At 40.0% G+C, this 20,203-nt stretch overlaps 1 protein-coding gene and 1 pseudogene across 1 annotated transcript; both read right to left on the reverse strand.

The window, feature by feature from the left end:
• Window positions 1–529: 529 nt before the first annotated feature.
• LOC127757931 (disease resistance protein RGA5-like) lies at window positions 530–7,008 on the reverse strand (annotated as a pseudogene).
• Window positions 7,009–14,513: 7,505 nt separating this feature from the next.
• LOC127756738 (disease resistance protein RGA5-like) lies at window positions 14,514–19,983 on the reverse strand. The gene is made up of 2 exons (XM_052282117.1): window positions 19,114–19,983; window positions 14,514–16,812 (listed from the first exon to the last, which is right to left on the reverse strand). The coding sequence occupies exons 1-2, from the start codon at window positions 19,908–19,910 to the stop codon at window positions 14,790–14,792; spliced, it is 2,820 nt and encodes a 939-aa protein (XP_052138077.1). The 5' UTR covers window positions 19,911–19,983; the 3' UTR covers window positions 14,514–14,789.
• Window positions 19,984–20,203: the final 220 nt, after the last annotated feature.

The raw sequence follows: 20,203 nt of genomic DNA on the forward strand, positions 1-20,203 counted from the left end.
GGAAATTGTTTACTGTTTTTGTCTTTCCTTGGGTCTGCTGTGGCATAGTTCTACATCAGTGAAATGTTTTAAATGCACATAAACATTTTTTTGGTATCAAAGTAAGGGAACACACACCATTTTTTTTTGTCTTATATGGTTATTTTTTACAAAATTTTTATGGGAGCATATGCCTGTACTTTAGAGAAATCTCCCATGTTATTTGAACATATTAATCTCTACGCTAAGTAATGCAATACAGTATTATTTTTTTGACATGTAAGGTACATATAAATACTTTATGACATGAAAACCAGTTTGTAATGTTGTTCCAGTTTACCAGTTTACCAGCAATCGACCGTGACACTATGTTGCTGGAGGCTTGCGAGGTGCTCGAATCCGAACTCAAAACCGATCTTGGACCCTGTTTCCTCTGCTCTGATGTAGAAACGCAGCCGTCGGAGATCCGGCATTGCTCCCTGCAGGCACAGCATCTCAAGCCCGCCACCGTGATAATAGTTTCCAAATTCAAACTCCTTCAGGCACCGGAATTGTTGACTGCTGATGATAAGCCTCTCCTCGGGGGCATGCTGTGAATTCAACTTGATGAAGAGCAGAGAGGGTATGCCCCCAAGGATCAAGAGTTCCTCCTGTTTAATGCTACAAACCCATATCGAAAGATGAGTGAGATTAGCAAGACACGCCATCTGCTCTGGGATATGACCAGCTTCCGGAGTGATGGAACAGTGCAGCACAATATGTCCATCAGTTTTCCTCTCAGGAATCCATTGCAGCCAATGTGTAGTGTCTGAAGCGCGTGCTTACCCATCATAGCAAGAGATGACTTCAAAGTTTCTTTGTACATTTCGGTGTTGTGATCACCAAGTTTGTTGCTCTCATGCAGCATTATGCGAAGCACACTTAGCCTGGTCAACCGCCTCAACTGTTGCACAAATTTTATGGAGTCATATTTTCCAGCATCCGATAGCTCCTGTAAGGCTTGTAGATCTCCAATCTCATTTGGCAATTCTACATCATTGCCAACAAGTAGACGCGCTAAATTTTGCAAACGACCTATGGTCGGTGGCAATTTTTTAATTCCACTACGGCGTATATCTAGTGTCTGCAAATACTTCAGGTCCCCAATTTGCTCTGGAAGTTCAGTAATACCATCAGAACTAATGCTCAAATATGCCAGCCGGAAGAAGCTCTCAAGATGTTTAATGTGTTGTGTACCGATACCATAGCAATTTTCAAATACCAGTACTCTCAAACAATGAAGTGTTTGCAGATCAGTTCCCACATCTTGCACACCATAGTAGTTCAGTGAACGAAGCTGTGAACACTTGCCCATAATCTCCTGCATCGCTTTATTGCCCAGACAGTTGGATTGGACAGAGAGCCTACGAATCTTGTTAGAACAATTGTACCCTTCCCTTTCCATTAGAGTGGTGAAATTCTCCTCCTTTGACAGGGATACAATAAGATCAAGGATCATGTCATGCACTCGGCAAGCACTCGCCCTGCCATCATACTGGATGTCAATTGGTTGGATCATGCTTCTGTTTACGAGATCATTGAAGTAGTTCTCAGCAACTTGATCCAATGTTAGTCCCTTCACTTCACTAATGAACCCTTCAGCTATCCATCTCCATATTAGCACTTCTCTTTCAATCCTGTAATCCTCTGGAAACATACTAAGATATAGCAAGCAAGTTTTTAGATAATGTGGGAGATCATAATAGCTAAGCAGGAGTATATCTGTCATTCCTTGTTGAGTAAATGCTGAACCAATAGAGTTGTACACTTCCTCCCATTGCTCCACAATATTTGGTTTTCCAACAAGCAGGCTAGCTACACTGATAATAGCTAACGGCAAGCCATGGCACTTTCTAATTATTCCACAAGAGACTTCCTCCAAATAAGGAGGGCATGCAGACACATCACGAAAAACCCTCTTCAAAAATAGCTCCCGAGAGTCCTGTTCACTTAGAGGTTGAATATTGTGAACATGTCCTGCTACAGTGTAGCAGCATGATGTGGCTACATTAGTATCTCTTGTCGTTGTAATTATTCTACTGCATGAATTGTTCTCAGGTAGAGCAGACTTGACAAATTCCCATGCTTTTGTGCTCCAAATATCATCAACAATGATGAGGTACCTACAAATATAAGTCTAGCATTAAAATTTGTGGAATCTGGTGATTTTATTTGGCACTAAATATGGTACTTTTTTTATTTACTTTTTTAGAGAACGGTAATTTTTACTCGGCCTTTATATCCAACCGGATATATGCAACCTTTTAAATTAGGAATTTAGCCCCTCAAACAACCCAATGTGAAATTCACTCCTATGGATATTTGAACTCAAGACCTTCGAGTCCTACTCAGGTCACTGCAACCACTAGACTATATGCCCTTTCACGTATATGGTACAACTATTTGAGATGAAAATGCTATTGTATGGACATAGTGTGTCTAAAGCCACAATGCTTTGCTCAATGCCATCATGCCCTTGCATCTTTCTTTATCTATACTAATTAAACATTCTCTTAAATGATCTCATGTCACGTTAACCCTGAAAGGATAAAAACTAGAAATGTCTCGTGTTTTCTTTTATGGCAAAATTTGCTACAGGACATCTAAAAACGTGTAATTAGCTAGGAGACACTGCAAAAACGCGTTTTTGCTATAGGGCATCATAAAAAACTGGTAATTAGCTGCTGGACACTCGCGGGATTATTTTATTTTGGAGAGAGAAATAGCTGTGTAAGTACGGTTCCACCCTTTTATTTTTTTTCTTATCCTTTTCTCCCTCTCTCATTCCTTCTCTCTTTCTCTCTCTTCTCTCAACCACGCAGCCGCACGGAGAGCACTGCGAAGTCACGGCCCTCATCCTGGCGACGCGGGCGAAGTTCGTCGAAGCGGGCGCCGCCGTCGCCGCTCTGCCCTTAGCGGAGAACTACGCGACCACAAGTTGAGGGGGCGCCACTAGCCGCAGCAGCACCACTCGTCGGGGAGCGAACAAAAGTCAGCCTCCGACCACTAGAAATCGGCGAGCTTGGACTTCGTTGACTGTCGCGGCTGAGATTTGCTGCTTTGTTGATGTTGGGTGCTATTGCTTGCTCCTTCTCGTGATGGATCCATCTTGAAATGAGAATCCATCATCGCGGCACTCACCGGTCGCCGCGGCACTCGCCCGTGTCCGATGAGGTGCTAGATCACCTCCGTGTCCGACGATGTGCTAAAGATGGAGCCTTGTGCCTCAGCTTATTCCGCAGCGCCTGGTAGTTCACCAGGTTGCTGTTGTGCGCCACGGCGAGCTGCCCGAACCTGTACCTAGTGAGGAACGGCTGCACGCTGCGCAGGGAGGCGGCGGCGCCGGCGGTGGAATACCTCACATGGCCGATGGCAGAGGGCCGCGACGGCGACAGCGCGTCGCTGCCAGAGCGAGACGAGGACATGCTCACACCCACGTTGTATTAATTTGAGCCAAGGGCAAACTAGTCTTTAATGATTGTTTCTCTCTCCTATTCCTCCGAAAATAATAAAATAATCCCGCCAGTGTCCAGTAGCTAATTACCAGTTTTTTACGATTCCCTACAGCAAATACACGTTCTTACGATGTCCCCTAGCTAATTACACGTTTTCCGAATGTCCTGTAGCAAATTTTGCCTTCTTTTATTACTTTTATGAGAAAATTTCGTATAACTACATATTTAAACCTCAAATAAATAAACTATACTTTTAATACTAACTTTATCACGAAACTACACATTTAGTCAATCGTAAAACTATAGAATTAGCAATGAATTTATCAGAAAATTATAGTTTTTAAATGTTATCCAAAATGCAAGTTGTTCTTGGCTAAATATTGTCTTCGTTACAAACATCTCTACTACTAATCTGAGGCTTTTCCATTCCAAAAAGGCACCTATTGATCATATACTTAAAAAAATCCAAGAAATGATAAGTATCATAAGATACAAAAGAAAATAGTAGAATTTATCATATATATCTCTATATCATATAGCCCAAAAATCCATCTACTTTAGTATAAAGTAGCCGAACCAGGATTGTGCTAAGCCCTGGGCCAAGACCAATGGAGGTATCACCAGCAAAGGATACCCACAACACTAAGAAATGACCAAAATAGAAGCATAAATTCATTGTGGTGTACTGGTGTGATATAGACGTAAAACACCAAATCGCACTACTAGAAAAAGCATTTTTTCCGATATAAGGGTCTTTTTTCCGCAGGCAGACATGACCGCATACAAAAATATAAATCGGGGTAAAGTTCGTTGACCGGACCACTTAAGCGGCGCCTGCGAAAATAGATTTTCACAGGTGAACCTTATGTGGTCCGCCTGCAAAAATCGTACCTACCAAAAAAAAAACCACACTTACCTTCTCCTCCCACCTTCCCACCACTCAACTCTCTCTCTCTCCCTCTCCCTCACTGACTCAGTCTTCTCTCCTCTCCTCTCCCTCACTGACTCTCCTCTCCTCTCCTCTCCGGCGGCGCAGCGGGGCAGCAGCGCCGCGGGGACGGTGGCGGGGCGGCCGGTGGCGTCTCACCTCCCTCCCTCCCTCACAGATCTGGCCGGAGGAGGGAGGGGGAGGCCGGCGGAGGCGACAGCGGTGGCTCCCCTCCCCCCTCCCTCCCAGATCCCTCCCAGATCTGGCCAGAGGAGGGAGGGGGGAGGCCAGCAGGGGCGACGGCGGTGACGATGGCGTGGGGCGGCCAGCGGCGTCTCCCTTCCCTCCCTCCCTCGCAGATCTGGCCGGAGGAGGGAGAGAGGAGGCCGACGGAGGCGGCGGCGGCGACGACGGTGACGACGACGCGCGGGGCGTCGGCGGTGGCTCCCCTCCCCCCTCCCTCCCAGATCTGGCTGGAGGAGGGAGGGGGGAGGCCGGCGGCGGCGACGACGATGATGGCGGTGGCGGCGACGATAACGACAGCGGCGGCTCTCCTCCCCTCCCCTCTCAGATCCGGCTGGGGAGGGCGGCGGCGGCGGCGAGCCACGTGCGGCAATTTTTTTTGTTCGTTTTTTTGCATTTTCGTAGGCGGGCCATTGCCCTGACCGCGAAAATTGATGATTTTCGCAGTCGTTGTGGTGCAGGCGGACGTCCCTCCCGCCTGCGAAAATTAGTTTTGGCCGTCTGCGAAAATTTGTTTTCTAGTAGTATCGGAAACATTTTCAGTTTTTCACCAGACGTAGCTGTAGATATTCATACCGTCAGTCTGTTCCTGCAATACTTCTTTTTTTTTTTGCGAATTGGGTTGCGGTGTTGGTGCATAAAAAGATGGCAATGTCTTGACCTTCTTCATTTTCTCTCCCTTACGAATTTAACACAAATTGAATGGAATCAATTCATTTCTTCCTTCTCTATCCCGTACGAATTTAACACAAACTGAAGGAATCGATTCATCCTTCTCTCCCCTTTACGAATTTAACACAAATTGAATGGAATTAATTCTAGTCTTCCTTCTCTCTCTCTTACGAATTTAACACAACTTGGATGGAATCAATCCTTCTCTAAGCAGCTAACATTTTTGTCTTTGGTTTATGGACTTCGTTAGGGAGTCGATTATGCATGATTAATGGTAATCCTGTGGTCTTGAACTAATTTAGCTCCAATATATTCCGTAAAAAATAATTCTAACTTATTAATACACATGATAGTTGTAATATAATAACGACTGCTATATGTTCACTGCAGTTATTTTTTTTAACATAGCTAGTGTTCGCCTCAGTATTTTTTACTAAATATACTGCATTCTACTATCTCCGTTTCATTCATATTATAAGTCACTTTAACTTTTTTTTCAAACTTTTTGACTAACTTTCAAAATATATTATAGATGTTCATATTATAAGTCACTTTAACTTTTTTTTTCAAACTTTGACTAACTTTTAACATAGCAACATTTCTAACACAAAAGAAACATATTATCAAAATATATGAAATGTTAAATTAACGGAACTAATTTGGTATTATAGATGTTGCTAAATTTTTCTATAAACTTAGTAAACTACTTTGAAAAGAGTCAAAGCGACTTATAATATAAAACAGAAGGAGTACTATATAGAACCTTCGCATTGCTAGAAGCTTAGAACCTTATCACATACATAATGATTCTTCAAACAAACATGGAAATGTACAAATAGGGGCAAAGGGTGTAGAAAAGACTAAATATTTTGCTTACATACCTCTTATCATGTAGGAATGCTCTGAGCTTGTATATGAGTTGCCGCTCGTCATCTGATGTATCAACACTGCTCCCTAACTCTTTGAGCATATCAGTTAGTATTTTTGCTATGTTAGGATTCCGTGAAACTGGCACAAAAGTTGAGCAATCAAATTGGCCTTTGATTTTGTGGTGAACTTGGTTTGCCAGAGTTGTCTTGTCAAGACCTCCAAATCCCACAATGGATACTACTTTGAGTTGTGGTTCAGAGTCATCTTTCTTCAACCATTCAACGATCTTCTCCCTTGGACCATCAATCCCAACAAGCCTCTCTGCTTCCACGAAAAGTGCCGGCAATCGAGGGTCGATTTGAACCTTGCCCAAATTAACAGCGGATTCATCAAACTTGTACCTCCATCGGCGATCGCTTTCTTCCTGCACACGAGCTTTGAGTTTGTTGATTAACTTACCAATCTTGTGGCGTGACCATAACTTTTTAATCTTACTTGTTGTCTTCTTCACAAGGTCTGACCATCACTTTCCAGCTTGTGCATAAAGAGGTCGATGCAATCTTCAACATCATAGCTTAGCTCACGAACCTTGTTTCTCCAATCCTTCACTTGCTCGTCTAACCTCTCTTCGTTGTTCGCCAGCTTAACTAGAAGGGTATTCATGCTACTCAGCTCATCCTTGAGAAAGTTGATCCCATCCTTCACACCTTTGAGAAGCTTGCTCTCCCCTTCGATCAACGCAGAGAGCTTTGGAAGCAGCGAGCTCATGGCACCCGTGGAAACACTCACTATAGCTCCAACCATATTGCACCTTCAATTATCCCTCCCCTTTTCCCTCTCTGGGCGTGTGCTAGCTGTGGGTAACGAGAATATGTGGGGAAAGAAACAGCTAGCAGTGCATATGGGAGAAAGAGTGGTGTGCTTTCCACCCTCAAATCAACCCCACAATGGCGTGATTGATGGGGCAGCCATGGGTTGATCAGTCAGTGCATTAAAAGTCAATCCCATAATTTTTAGGAAGTTAATTTATTTTATTTGTTTTCATGAAGTTACTAGATGGTTAAGGGGATGGTAATCTTGGCCGGGGAAAAATACTTATAATTAATTAGCAATGAACTTTACTATAAGCTATGTACTTCGCACATATCTATACCTATACTAATTGGGTACTTTTCAGGAGCTCTCACATTAATTAGAACTAGCATGGGGCCCGCACAGATTGCGCGGCAAGCATCATTATATTTTCTCTCATATAATAGCATATATATATGTTTTCTCATTATATTATTCAAATTTTTTAGAATGACATCAAAATTTTAATTTTTGCAATAACTTTACAAAACTACAAATGTGTAATATTCATATTGTATTTTATATACGTGTTAGTTATTAATTATTTTTAATATCAAATTTTAGTTATTCGTAAATTATATATATTCCTATATGGACTCTAGACTCGTCTTTTCATATTTTTTTAATTCTGAATTTTCTGTAAATTGTTTTCTATACAGACTCTAGGCTCTTCTTCTAATATTATTTATTTTTACTTCTGAATTTTTATTATTTCTAATTGTATTTCTATGTGGACTCTAAAAACATCTCTCAATATTCTTTAATTTTTAATTTCAAATTTCAGTTACTTCTAAATTGTATTCCTATATTGACTTTAAACTCTTCTTCTCATGTTTTTCTTAATTTTGAATTTTAGTTATTTGTAAATTGTATTTTTATACGGACTCAAAACTCTACTTTTAATTTTGTTATGTTTATTCCAAATTTTAGTTAGTTTTAAATTTCTATATGGACTCTATAATCTACTTCTAATATTCCTTATTTTTTAATTCCGAATTTCTATTTTTTTTCTTAATTGTATTTCTATATAGACTCTATACTCTACATCTAATATTCCTTATTTTTAATTCCGAATTTTAGTTATTTCCTAATTGTATTTCTATATGGACTCTAGTGTCCTCTTCTAATATTCCTTATTTTTTAATTCTGAATTTCAACTATTTCTAAATTGTATTTCTATATGAACTCTAGTATCCTCTTCTAATATTCTTTATTTTTTAATTCCGAATTTCAGCTATTTCTAAATTGTATTTCTATATGGACTCTGCTTTTTCTTTTTCTTCGATTAATGTGAGAATTTCTAGGCCATGAGAGCGAACGTGAAAGCTCTTTTTTCTATTCCTTTAATAATATAATAGATAGATGATCTGACCATTAATCCACCAGATGGTAATATCACGACCGTAGATTATAATACGTATTTAACATGGGCTTCTATTTGGAATGAACTTATTATATACGTGTTCCAAAATCCTATACAAGTGTGTTGACCAATCCACATCGTATCTCATCATCTCTAACTTTCTATCTTTCCTTAGTCCATCCGCACAGTCGTTTCAATTGTTTCCAATCGCTTTTCATCATGGTCATGCACGCAGCCGTTAAGATGTTGCCATGTTGATCAACAAAATCGATACTTCATGGACAATGCATCTACCTGACGATGATTGGATCGCGGGTGTTAAACTCGGCGGATTCTTGCAGTAGTAGTATCTGCTGCAGAAACACTGCCTTGACGAGCGAGTGGCGCTGAGATGGCCACATCTCCTTCGTGATCGCCCGGTTCGAATCTCCTGGCCACGCCGGCGCAGTGAAGTATAGTTCCGTTAATCATCCCACCATCTATAATTTAAATGACGCTTCTAATGACAGGCATATGCTTGCATCATGTATGCAGTTCTGCTGCAGAACCCGTGCAACAAAGCCATGGCAATCTACAAAGCGTATTAGCATAGATCAATGACAAGGTGATCGTGGAAGATTTCTTTAAAAATATGGTCATAGACGGGTGAATGAAGGATGCAAAACAGGAGGAATAGTTGTGATTAATTTACAATTTAGCGAGCAAACCAGGTTAGGTGCTTTTCTTCCTTTTGTCTTAATTTAAATATGCATTTTCCTTTGCAATATTAAATAATAAATTTCAAACCAAGGCATCATTAGTTAGTTGTGTGTGTAGTTTGCAAGCACTTACTATTAGTTTGGTTTAATTCATGCCCTTAGGTTTTCTTTATCTTGCTTTTGAGCTACACCCATGATCAGAGCTATTATTATATTGTAACCTTAGCTTCTCATAAAAATTTAGCTCTCAGAATTACTAAATTTGCAAATTACTAAATCATGAAGTATGAATAAAGTTGCATTTATTAATTCGTTTGAACTATAAAAACATATTTTGTAACTATTAATTTCAGAATTCATTTGCATATGAATACTATATGTATCCAAATGATAATTTCTCATATATAACTTGCAATAAAATTATTACTAATGTTAACTTTACAAATATATGAAATTTTAATAGCATGTGTGAAAATACATACATAGAACCGTCTTCCAAAATAATCGACCATCTACTCACATTATGCAGATCGATCAATTAAAAGGTGTGAAGAATCAAATAATTTCAAATTAAGAGTTCCTGTTAAATAATTAAACATGCCATATAAGTTGGTCACTGGTGTGAAATACGAAGTTCTATCTATCTTGGTTTCTCAATATGGCTCTTCGTTAATTTAATTTCGAAATTAAAAATTAATAATTAACAAATTGTAACTTACACGAACTCTTCTTTCACTCTACTTCATAATCCGCTATAATATAGATATAAATTTAGAATTAGTAAATAGGGAGTTGTACCTATCATGGATTCTCATTACCAACATATTCAGCAAAAAAAAATCCACAATATCAATAGTAGTAGCCCGTGCAATGCATGGGTTGGCGGCTAGTTGACATAGTTTATGATTACTTTGTCACCATGCATGCGTAGATTCCTTGTAGTAGAAAAAAGATGTGGCCATATAAGCGACATGATTTGCTGCTGCACAATTATTGTGCATGTCGTCGTCTTAGAACAGGCATAGCAGAGTGGTTGAAGGACAATGACAGCAAGGGACTCTGTAACATCCCGGTTTTCGCTCATGTTTAAAAACCTAATTTAAATACAAAATTACTTTCAAATTTTGGTTTTGAATTTTCAGTTTGTGCCAATAAAAATCTCAAAATCCAATCATCCAATTTCCTATCTACAAACAAATTCTTAAACTAATAGAGTCCTAAACTAATGTTGACCAGGCTCTTCATCAATGCACGATTGAGCAAGATCCCCCAATAACGTGCCGGCATGTTCTTGGCCTTATGCAAACTGCGAGCCATCCCGAGGATGGCTTGGTTGTGGTGCCCCAGCACCCCATTTTGCTGAGGCAAATAGGGTGCGCAGAAATGGCGAGTGACACCCTGATCTGTGCAGTAGGTGGCGAACACCACCAAAGTGAATTCACCGCCGTTGTCGCTGCAGAGAACACGCAGGTTCTGCTTGGATTCTGCCTCGGCTCGTGCTTGAAAGCGCTTGATTGCGTCAACGGCTTCACTCCTGCGTCTCAGCAAGGTGATCCACATGTACTTGCTCGCATCATCAACAAGAAAAATGAAGTGACTATTGCCTTTGGGGGTCGCCGACGAGATGGGACCGCACAGATCGCCATGTACGAGCTCAAGGTGATCCTCAGCTCTAGGCAGGAAATAGGCGCATCGCAGCTTGGAGACATCACAGCTATCGCATAGCTGTTTGACATGGTGAATGTCGGGCACGCCGTGCACCTCGCAACTCGCTAGTTGTCGCAGAGCATCAAAGTGGAGGTGGCCATAGCGTGTGTGCCACAGCCAGGCATCCTCCTACGCCTTGACTGCGAGGCACACTGGTTACCAGGTACAGGCGTTTCGGCGTCCACCGGACACACGTGAGCAGCTGGGCCGCTGGATCGCAAATGGTGCAGACTCCGTGGAAGATGCGAACGTCTCACCCATTTTCGTCGAGTTGGCCCAAGCTAATCAAGTTGGCGTTGAGCTTAGGGATTTAGAACACCACTGTCAGAGCTCGATGCTTATGATTCCTGCACACCAAAATGATCTTACCATGTCCCTTGATGCCTACGACAGAGCCATCGCCGAAGCACACTGGACCCCGAACCGACAGATCAAGCTCGGCGAAGACGTCGCGGATGCTCGTCATTTGATTGGTCGCACCAGTATCAAGGTGCCAGACACCGACGTCGACGTGTTCCTCCCGTGGAGGTGCACGAACACCTTTGGTTCGACGAGCTCGATCGCCTTGCTTGGTGGTGGTGAAGGAGGCGGATTTGAACGCGGTGGTTGCGCGGGAACTGCATCGATGACATGATGTTACCATTCGTGATATCATCTGGATGCCACTAAAATTTGATCCACGTCACTATCGTCCCTTTTCCATCTCATCCTTTTTTTCCTCCTTTTCTTTTCTTCTTCTCTCCATCCTGTTGAGGATCGAAGCATCCAAGGCCGCTGGTGAGAGCTCATGCGCGCGAGCGCTAGGTCGACCACGGCGGTGCGAGCAGACGCATGCGTGAGGAAGAGGCAAGAAAGCGGGGTCGCAGCTAGGAGCGACAGCAGCAGCCGCTCGGTGGCGTGGAGGGAGGACGATGATGTCGGTGTCGGAGAGCAGGTGGTGCCGGAGGAGTGGCCAATGATAAGCTGCTCGAGCTCGCCACTAGCCCGAGTAGGAAGGAGGGAGATGAAACCACCACCCGCTCGAGCCCCTCCCGGTTGCCCAGCCCACCAGATCTAGGTCGAAGCCCTCACCATCGCCACGAGCTCCACCTGTACTCGTCACGTCATCGTCTTCACCGTTGCTTCTTGCGATGGCATTGAGGTGGGAGGCTTCGAGGGTTCCTCGTCGTTGAGGAGAGGGGGACAACAGATCTGTCCTCATCGAACCTCTTGTCGCCGGCGAGGAGAGGGGGAGGGCGCGTGGAGGTGCAGGAAGGGCGGCTGTGATGGGTGTGTGGGCACTTGGTCGCCGCTGCCACAGTTTGGGGAGCTCAAGGACGGATCGTAGCTGCTGCGGTTTGGGGACCTCGTGGACTGTTCAGCTTCACCGCCAGGACAGGGTCCACCCTCAGGTATGCGCTCTTCGTCTACCATGTGGTGGAGGGCACTCAAGGAGCTGTTGCTGTTGTTGGTCTATGTCGACGCTGGAGGTGGAGAAGGTGACACTGTTCACGAGGCACGGGTTGTAGTCTTGTAGATAGAACAGATGATATGGATCTAACTGCAATGATAGAAAATTGGATGGTGATGATATGTATTAAATTTTAAAAAATTTCAGTAGCACTCAACCAGTATCGCACGTAATAGTAGTATTTTTTTTCAATATGACAAATTTGCGATGGCATGAATTTAATTAATCAAAAAGAAAAGCTTCTTCACTATATTGCGCATTTCAACTCTACTAAATTTCGTTGTTACTAATTTTTAGGTAACAAACTAAACATGATTACCCTATCAAAATTTAGCATATCAGAAGCTTCCTCTAAAAAATACTACCGAAGTTTCAAAAGGCATTAAACTAACACACATCCAAAACTATCAAAATTTGACAACGCTAAAACTTACCAAAATTTCATATTAAAAATTTTACTAAAGTTGTTTTGGCAGCTGAAAAGTTCAACTTTTAAACCGAGTGAGTGTTACGATGTTTTCTATTTTTTCCTAGACCAGAAAAACTCGATGTAATTAAACTGTTTATCGTTTTGCTTTAATTTTATACTATACATGAAGAAATGTCTTTCAAGTATAGAAATTTAGGTAGCATAAAGGTGCACGCAAAAGCTTTGGTGATCATCACATAATTAATTTGAAAAGTGTCTACTATAGTACAAAACTAGACACGCTTTTCCTTATGCTATATAAACAATCTTTTTGAATTAACTATTATTTATTTCTAGGTTGACTAGACCAATAAAGTTCAAATAACAATTAAAAAAAAGCTTCGCAAACCAACCAGGTTTGTTCTAGTTGAACGACACAAAAGAATCCAGACTATTCAGTTTTGGGCCGTTCAATTGATTTATATTATTGAATGAGTTATTACCGTGAATTATCTATTTAAGAATAAATTTTAAAAATATTACCATAGAAGAAACTCTTTATAGAAAACGTATTTTTAAACAAATAATCTCCGATGAATAAGCTAAAAAGAATAGGCCTAATATTTGCTGGGATGGGCTGGGCCTACAAGGGAGAAAAGGAGAGAAAAAACTGGAGGGTTTTCATTGTTTTAAGAAAAGGCTCTCGGCGAGAAGAAAGACTCCCATTGTTTTAAGAAAGGCTCTCCTTGTTTAATGGAATTTAAACATGGATTACTTTTAAATTATTATATTTCGTTAAACCAAAATTGAACAGTTATATTAACACGAACATAATTGGATAATATGTTATATTTTTAAATAACTCCAAATTTGCTTTTAAAATAAAAGTGGTTAAAGTTTAAATATGTATACTGTCTGATGATGTATACAGGAACGGAGGGAGGAAATTTTTTAAAGATCATAAATTTACCCTCCTTGTTACACGTTGAACAGCTCTCAGTAAGATTGACTTTGACAGCCCCCTAGGACCCAAAAGAATCCTACTGAGATAAGTAATACTCCCTCCATTACATAATATAAGGCACAACCATTTTTCTTACATGTTCCATAATATAAGGCATACATAATATAAGGCACAACCACTTTTCTTACATGTTCCATAATATAAGGCATACATGCAAGCATGCAATTAACTATGACATCTTCTCTATTAAATTACTACTTTTTAAAATCCTCCACTATCAAATTATCTAATCCTATTAGATACATGCATTACATTTATTAGGATGATCCAAACTACAAGATAATAATAATTATTTCTTGGTCTTTGAGTTAATGGTGGTTGTGCCTTATATTTTGGAATGGATGCAAAAGGGATTTTCAATTATCATTTTTGTCTTTGTTGAATGACTACAGTATGAACATGCAACAGGTGGCGCACCAATTAAAAGTAGAAAGCACTAAATTAAACCTTGGTCTAGTTTAACGTGACTTGTACCATACACATAAGAAACAAAAACATTGAGCAACAATATATAATCAAAACTGAATACTGAGATAACACACCCATGACGCTCCATTTGCAGGCAAGATCTTCATTCTGCCTTGATAATCGACAGTGTTATACATAATGCAGTGTTACCAACTGCTCCAGTGTTCCATGGCAAGCTCTAAGATATCTTTTCTTTTTTTTTTTGTCGGTTATAATTGTTGCAGCAATAAATCATAGTACATATTTTCTTGTCTTGGTCCATTTAAACAAGTTTAGAAATTGTAGAAGTGATTAATAATGTCTTGCAGACTTTCCGTGCACCTCGACTCGTTGAGTAAAGTGCAACGCAAGCAAGATGCGCTCATTGACAGTCAGGCTACCCACATTTGAAATCTTAAAGCTCAATGTGTTTACAAATCAAATCTAGAAGGTCTGCTTAACAGTATTGACATACTGGTACTAATTAGACAAAACCAAATGATGATGGTTCTGAGTTGGAAACTCGGATTACTTAGTTACCATGCATCGACAGTGATCATGTGGCAGGCAGTTTATCCTCAGTCTCAGGCAATAAGCAGAAGTAGAAGTAGAATCTCACATAGGGTGTTACTGCAAACTGCAGTTCCAGTTATTCATATCTCACGCAAAGCCACTTCATGACCATCTATATCCTTCAGTATCTCCTCCTTGTCGACCTCATCATCTCTCATGCAGTCTTCAAATTTCCTGATGATTTCTATTCTGGGACATCCTGGGTGGGCACTGGCTGCATTCCTGACAGAAGCTTCCGCAGTCTCCACCCAGCTCCTGGTGGCGTTTCGGCAATCAATTGTGACTTGGAGGTGCTCCAGGCTTGCAAGGTGCTTGAAGCTGAACTCAAAACCCATCTTGCAGTCTGTTTCCTCTGCGCAGAAATAAAGAGACAACCACCGGAGCTCAGGCATTGCTTCCTGCAAAAATAACATCTCCAGCCCACCTCCGTAACTTATGAAGATGAACTCCTTGAGGCATTGGAATTGATGGCCGCTGATGGCAAGCCTTTCATCAGGTCCACATACTACAAATAACCTGACGAAGAGCAGAGTGGGTATGCTTCCAAGAACGCAGAGATCGTCCTGCTTAATGCTGCTGACCCCTATGTCAAGATGCCTGAGGTTAACAAGCAACGCCATCTGCTTCGATAGCCGACTGATTTTGCAGTTATCTATGACAAGCTTTCGGAGGCATGGTGAGTAGCAAAATAAATCCATGAGTTTTTCTCCTATCACCGTATCATCGTAGCGTATTTCCAATGATTGAAGCCCTTGTTTACCCATCACAGCAAGAGATGACTTCAAAGCTTCCATATACCTTGCCATATCCTGATCACCAAGTCGTGCGCTACCATGCAGTTTTATGTCAATCTCCCTTAGGTTTGCCAACCGCTTTAGCTCTTCCACAAATACTATGGAGTTATAGTTATCAGCATGTGACAGCTGCTGCAAGGCTTGTAGATCTCCAATCTCATTGGGCAATTTCACATAACCATATACAAGTAGACGCACCAGATTTTTCAAACAACCTATTGTTGATGGCAATTTTTCAACCCTACTGCCACGTATGTCTAGTGTCAGTAGATTCTGCAGACCTCCTATTTGCTCTGGAAGCTCATAGATACCAGGAGAATTAATGCGCAAATATGTTAGCTGGAAAAACCTTCCAAGATGTTTAATGCTTTTGCTACCAAGATGGTACCGATTTTCAAAAGCTAGTACTCTCAAAGAATTAAGAGTTGGGAGAAGACTAGTTTCCTGATCTTCCAATCCATAGAAGCTGATGGAACGAACTTGCGAGCAATTCGTCATAATCTCCTGCATTACTTCGTCTTCCAGACATTTTGAATGTATTGAGATCCTACGAATCTTATTAGAAGAACATTTATACTGTTGCCCTTCCACTATGGTGGTGAAATTCTCCTGTGTTGACAGGGAAATTATAAGGTCGAGCACCATATCATGCAGTTTGCAAGCATCTGCCCTGCCATCGTACTTGATGTCAACTGGTTGGATCATGCTTCTGTTTACAAGATCATTGAAGTAATTCTCAGCAACTTGATCCAGTGTTTGACCCTTCACTTCACTGATGAACCCTTCAGCTATCCATCTCCATATTAGCTCTTCTGTACCAATCTCGTAATCCTCTGGAAACAAACTAAGATATAGCAAGCAAGTTTTCAGATGAATCGGAAGATCATAGTAGCTAAGCAGCAGTATATCTCTAATTCCTTGATGACTAAATGCAAAACCAATAGAATTGTACACTTGCTCCCATTGCTCCTTCAGACGTGATTTTCCAGCTAACAGGCTAGCTATACTGATAATAGCTAATGGCAATCCATGGCACTTGCTAATGATTCCATGAGAGACTTGTTCAAGGTAAGGAGGGCATGCTGACTTGTCCCCAAAAATCCTCTTGAAAAATAGCTTCTGAGAATCATGCTCATTTAAGGGCTGAATGTTGTGGATATATCCTGCTAAACTGGAGCAGCACGATGTTGCAACATCTGCATTTCTTGTCGTTGAAATTATTCTACTGCATAAATTGTTCTCAGGGAGAGCACACTTGACAAGTTCCCATGCTTGTGTGCTCCAAATATCATCCACAATGATCAAGTACCTGGTAAGCATTGAAAAAAACATAAGATTTGCTTCGGTCCAACAAAAAGTAGTTCGAGGTACTGGTACCTTACGGTACCAAATCGTTTCCAATCGTTGAATCTAACAAAGCATATCCTGCTTAGATAGATCCAATGATCGTAAACTATTTGGTACCGTGAGGTACTATACCTCGAGATCCTTTTCGTTTTACCGAAGCAAATCTCAAAAAAAACATCGCCTGGTTGATAGATTGTAGAGTTTAAAATTAGCAAGCTATATATCGTGTGGGTATAATTGGCACATGCCACGCTGCCCGGCTCCAAAAACCTAACAAGCTCATTTCGTCAAACTAACATATCGGTCATTTAGGTTTGATGAGACTGCACATTTAATTAAGGTGGAGTCGGTCATGATGTGGTTTGCTGAAGTTACATCAAATATTTCCCTGCCTGAGATGGTCACACAGTCATGCTTTACTTTTGTTATTTTACGATGCAGTTGACACTTTATTTATATGAATCGTGTGGCTAAGCAAAACCAATTCTAAGAGATACATCTTTGTACTGTGTCCTTTTAAACACTTTGAAGTAATCCAATCTGTTAGTTTAGTTCGGTTGCTTTTACATTCTTTCAATGATTCTTGAAAAAGTCCAATTAGGGAAAACCTTTTGTCACATACGTATTGAAATTTTGGAAATTTCGGAAATTTCGGATCCCCTGGCAAGCAACTATCTCGGTCAAAATATTCGGGTTTTTTCCTATTTGTGAATTTTTTCAAAATATACTCAAATTTAGTCAGATTTTGTTGAAATTTTAAACAATTTCGTGCAAAACGGTACCGAAAATCCTGAAATTCACAAAATTTCTGGAAGTGTGAACCTTGATGTCACAATAAGGTTGTAAAATCAATTAGGGAAATCCAATGAGTTAGTTTAATTGCATTAATTTGCTTTACTTTTTTGAATATTTGGCATCCATGTAAATAAATAGCCTTAAGTTAATTCAGTGCCATGTTATTCATTCCAGCTTATATAGGTAATCCTTAATATATTCACTATAAGTATGGATGGTTCATCTGTGTGATCTCCGAAGGAGCCACAATGTCACTAGTTTTTAGCCTTTAGTTAAAGGTTCTAGTTTTTCGGTGCAGATTTACACCTTTCACTTTAAATTTTGTCATGCAAATGTTAAGCATGCACCAATTTGTGGAGTGTCCATTAATGTTTTTTTTTATTATTAAAGATCTAGCATCCTAGCATAAATCAAGACGTGACTACACAGCTAGTGGTAGCCACTCCATCTATGAGAGACATATCCACCTATATTTCAAATACAATTTTCTCTTAAACTACTCATTCGATCTACGATCTGATTACACTGTTATGTTCGTAACAATTAAATCTTTATAACAAGATCTTACATGATTATATTTTGATGAAAAATAATAAATTACCTTTATAATATATCTTAAATTACTTTTAGATTTCCCTAAATTACTTCTTAGACATATAAAAGTAAATTAAATAAAGCCTAAAATAATTTACATATATTATAGAAGTAACTTATAAAAAAAGAAAGTAACTTTAATTAATGCCTTTTTTCGTTGAACAAATGATCATATATAAAAGTTACTTTTAGATTTGATTAAAACACTTCCTATATATTCATAATGCTCTGAGGTGATTACTTTTATTATTGTTTTTAGTTAATTTCATAATTTTGTGCTGATTAATTTACTTTCTAGATAAAGTCATGTTTTTATCTGTACAACGGATTTACTTCAAATGACATGCCAATGTTACCTTCATTTTGTTCTAAGTTACTTCTATAATATACGTAAATTACTTTTAGAATTTACTGAATTTACTTTTATATGTTTAAGAAGTAACTTAGTGAAATCTAAAAGTAATTTAGACATATCATAAAAGTAATTTATGATTTTTCATCAAAATATAATCATGTGGGATCTTGTTGTAAAGATTTAAATGTTACGAACACAACGGTGTAATCGGATTGTAAATCAGATGAGTAATTTAAGAGAAAATTTTATTTGAAGCATAGATGATAGGAATATTTTCCCTACTTAATGGATTAGTACTATAGTAAAGTAAGATTCTTCAAGTTAACACATATCTGGATAATGCTGATGGGAGTCGCTCGTTATAACTAAATCGAGAGTGCTCTTGATTTAGATTTTGTGATAAATCAATGATTGACTCTAAAAAGCTTTACACAGCAAGCTATTGTAACATAGGAAATATATACTAACAGGGCCAGAATTTATGGAAAAGACAACACTTCAATTTTTTTAAAAACATACCTCTTGTGTTTTAGGAATGTTCTAAGCTTGGATATGAGCTGCCGCTGATCATATGATGTATCGACATCACTTCCCAACTCTTTGAGCATATCAGCTAATATCTTTGTTGTATTAGGATTTCGTGAAATTGGCACAAAAGAAGAGCAATCAAATTGACCTTTGATATTGTGATAAACTTGGTTTGCCAAAGTTGTCTTTCCAAGACCTCCAAAGCCCACAATGGATACTATTTTGAGTTTGCGAGATTCATCTTTTTCCAGCCACTCAATAATCTTTTCTCTAGGACCATCAATCCCAACAAGCTTCTCTGCTTCCACATAGAGTGCTGGTAGTCGAGGATCAATTTGAACATGGCCAAATTTATCAGCAACTTCATCAAAATTATACCTCAAACGACGATCACTTTCTTCTATAACACGAGCCTTAAGTTCTTCAATCAGGTTCGCAATTTTGTGGCGCGACCATAGCTTTCTAATTTTAGCTGCCGTCTTCTGGACAAGGCTTGCTTTAGCATTAGAACCGCTCACCTTGTGCATGAAAAGGTCAATGCAGTCTTCAATATCATAGCTCAGCTCACGTACCTTGTTCCTCCAATCCTTCACCTGGACATCCAACTTCTCCTCCTTGTTCGCGAGCTTCACCAACAGGGTATGCATGCTACTCAGCTCATCCTTGAGGAAGGAGATCCCACCCTTCACGCCTTTGAGATGCTTGTACTCCCCTTGGATTAAGAGGGAGAGCTTGGGAAGCAGGGTGCTCATGGCACCAGTTGAAACACTCACTGTAGCTCCAGCCATATTGCACTTCTCCCTCACCCTCACTCTCTCTCTCTCTATCTGCGTGCTAGCTGTGGGCAACCATAATAGGTGGGGGAAAGAAAAGGCAGTGGATCTGAGCAAAAGTGTGATGTGTGTCTTCCAACCTTTCGCATCAGCCCCACTAATGGCGTGATTTATACGGAGATGTGATCAAGCATGGATGTGAACACTAGCTTGTACATTAATTAAATTTCATTATGTTTATTTTATGTTCCCATGAAGTTAATTAGATGGAATGTCAGACCTATAAATTCGTAAAACTGAAGATTTAA

Source organism: Oryza glaberrima, chromosome 12 (assembly GCF_000147395.1).
Source record: "Oryza glaberrima chromosome 12, OglaRS2, whole genome shotgun sequence".
NCBI classification, from domain to species: domain Eukaryota; kingdom Viridiplantae; phylum Streptophyta; class Magnoliopsida; order Poales; family Poaceae; genus Oryza; species Oryza glaberrima.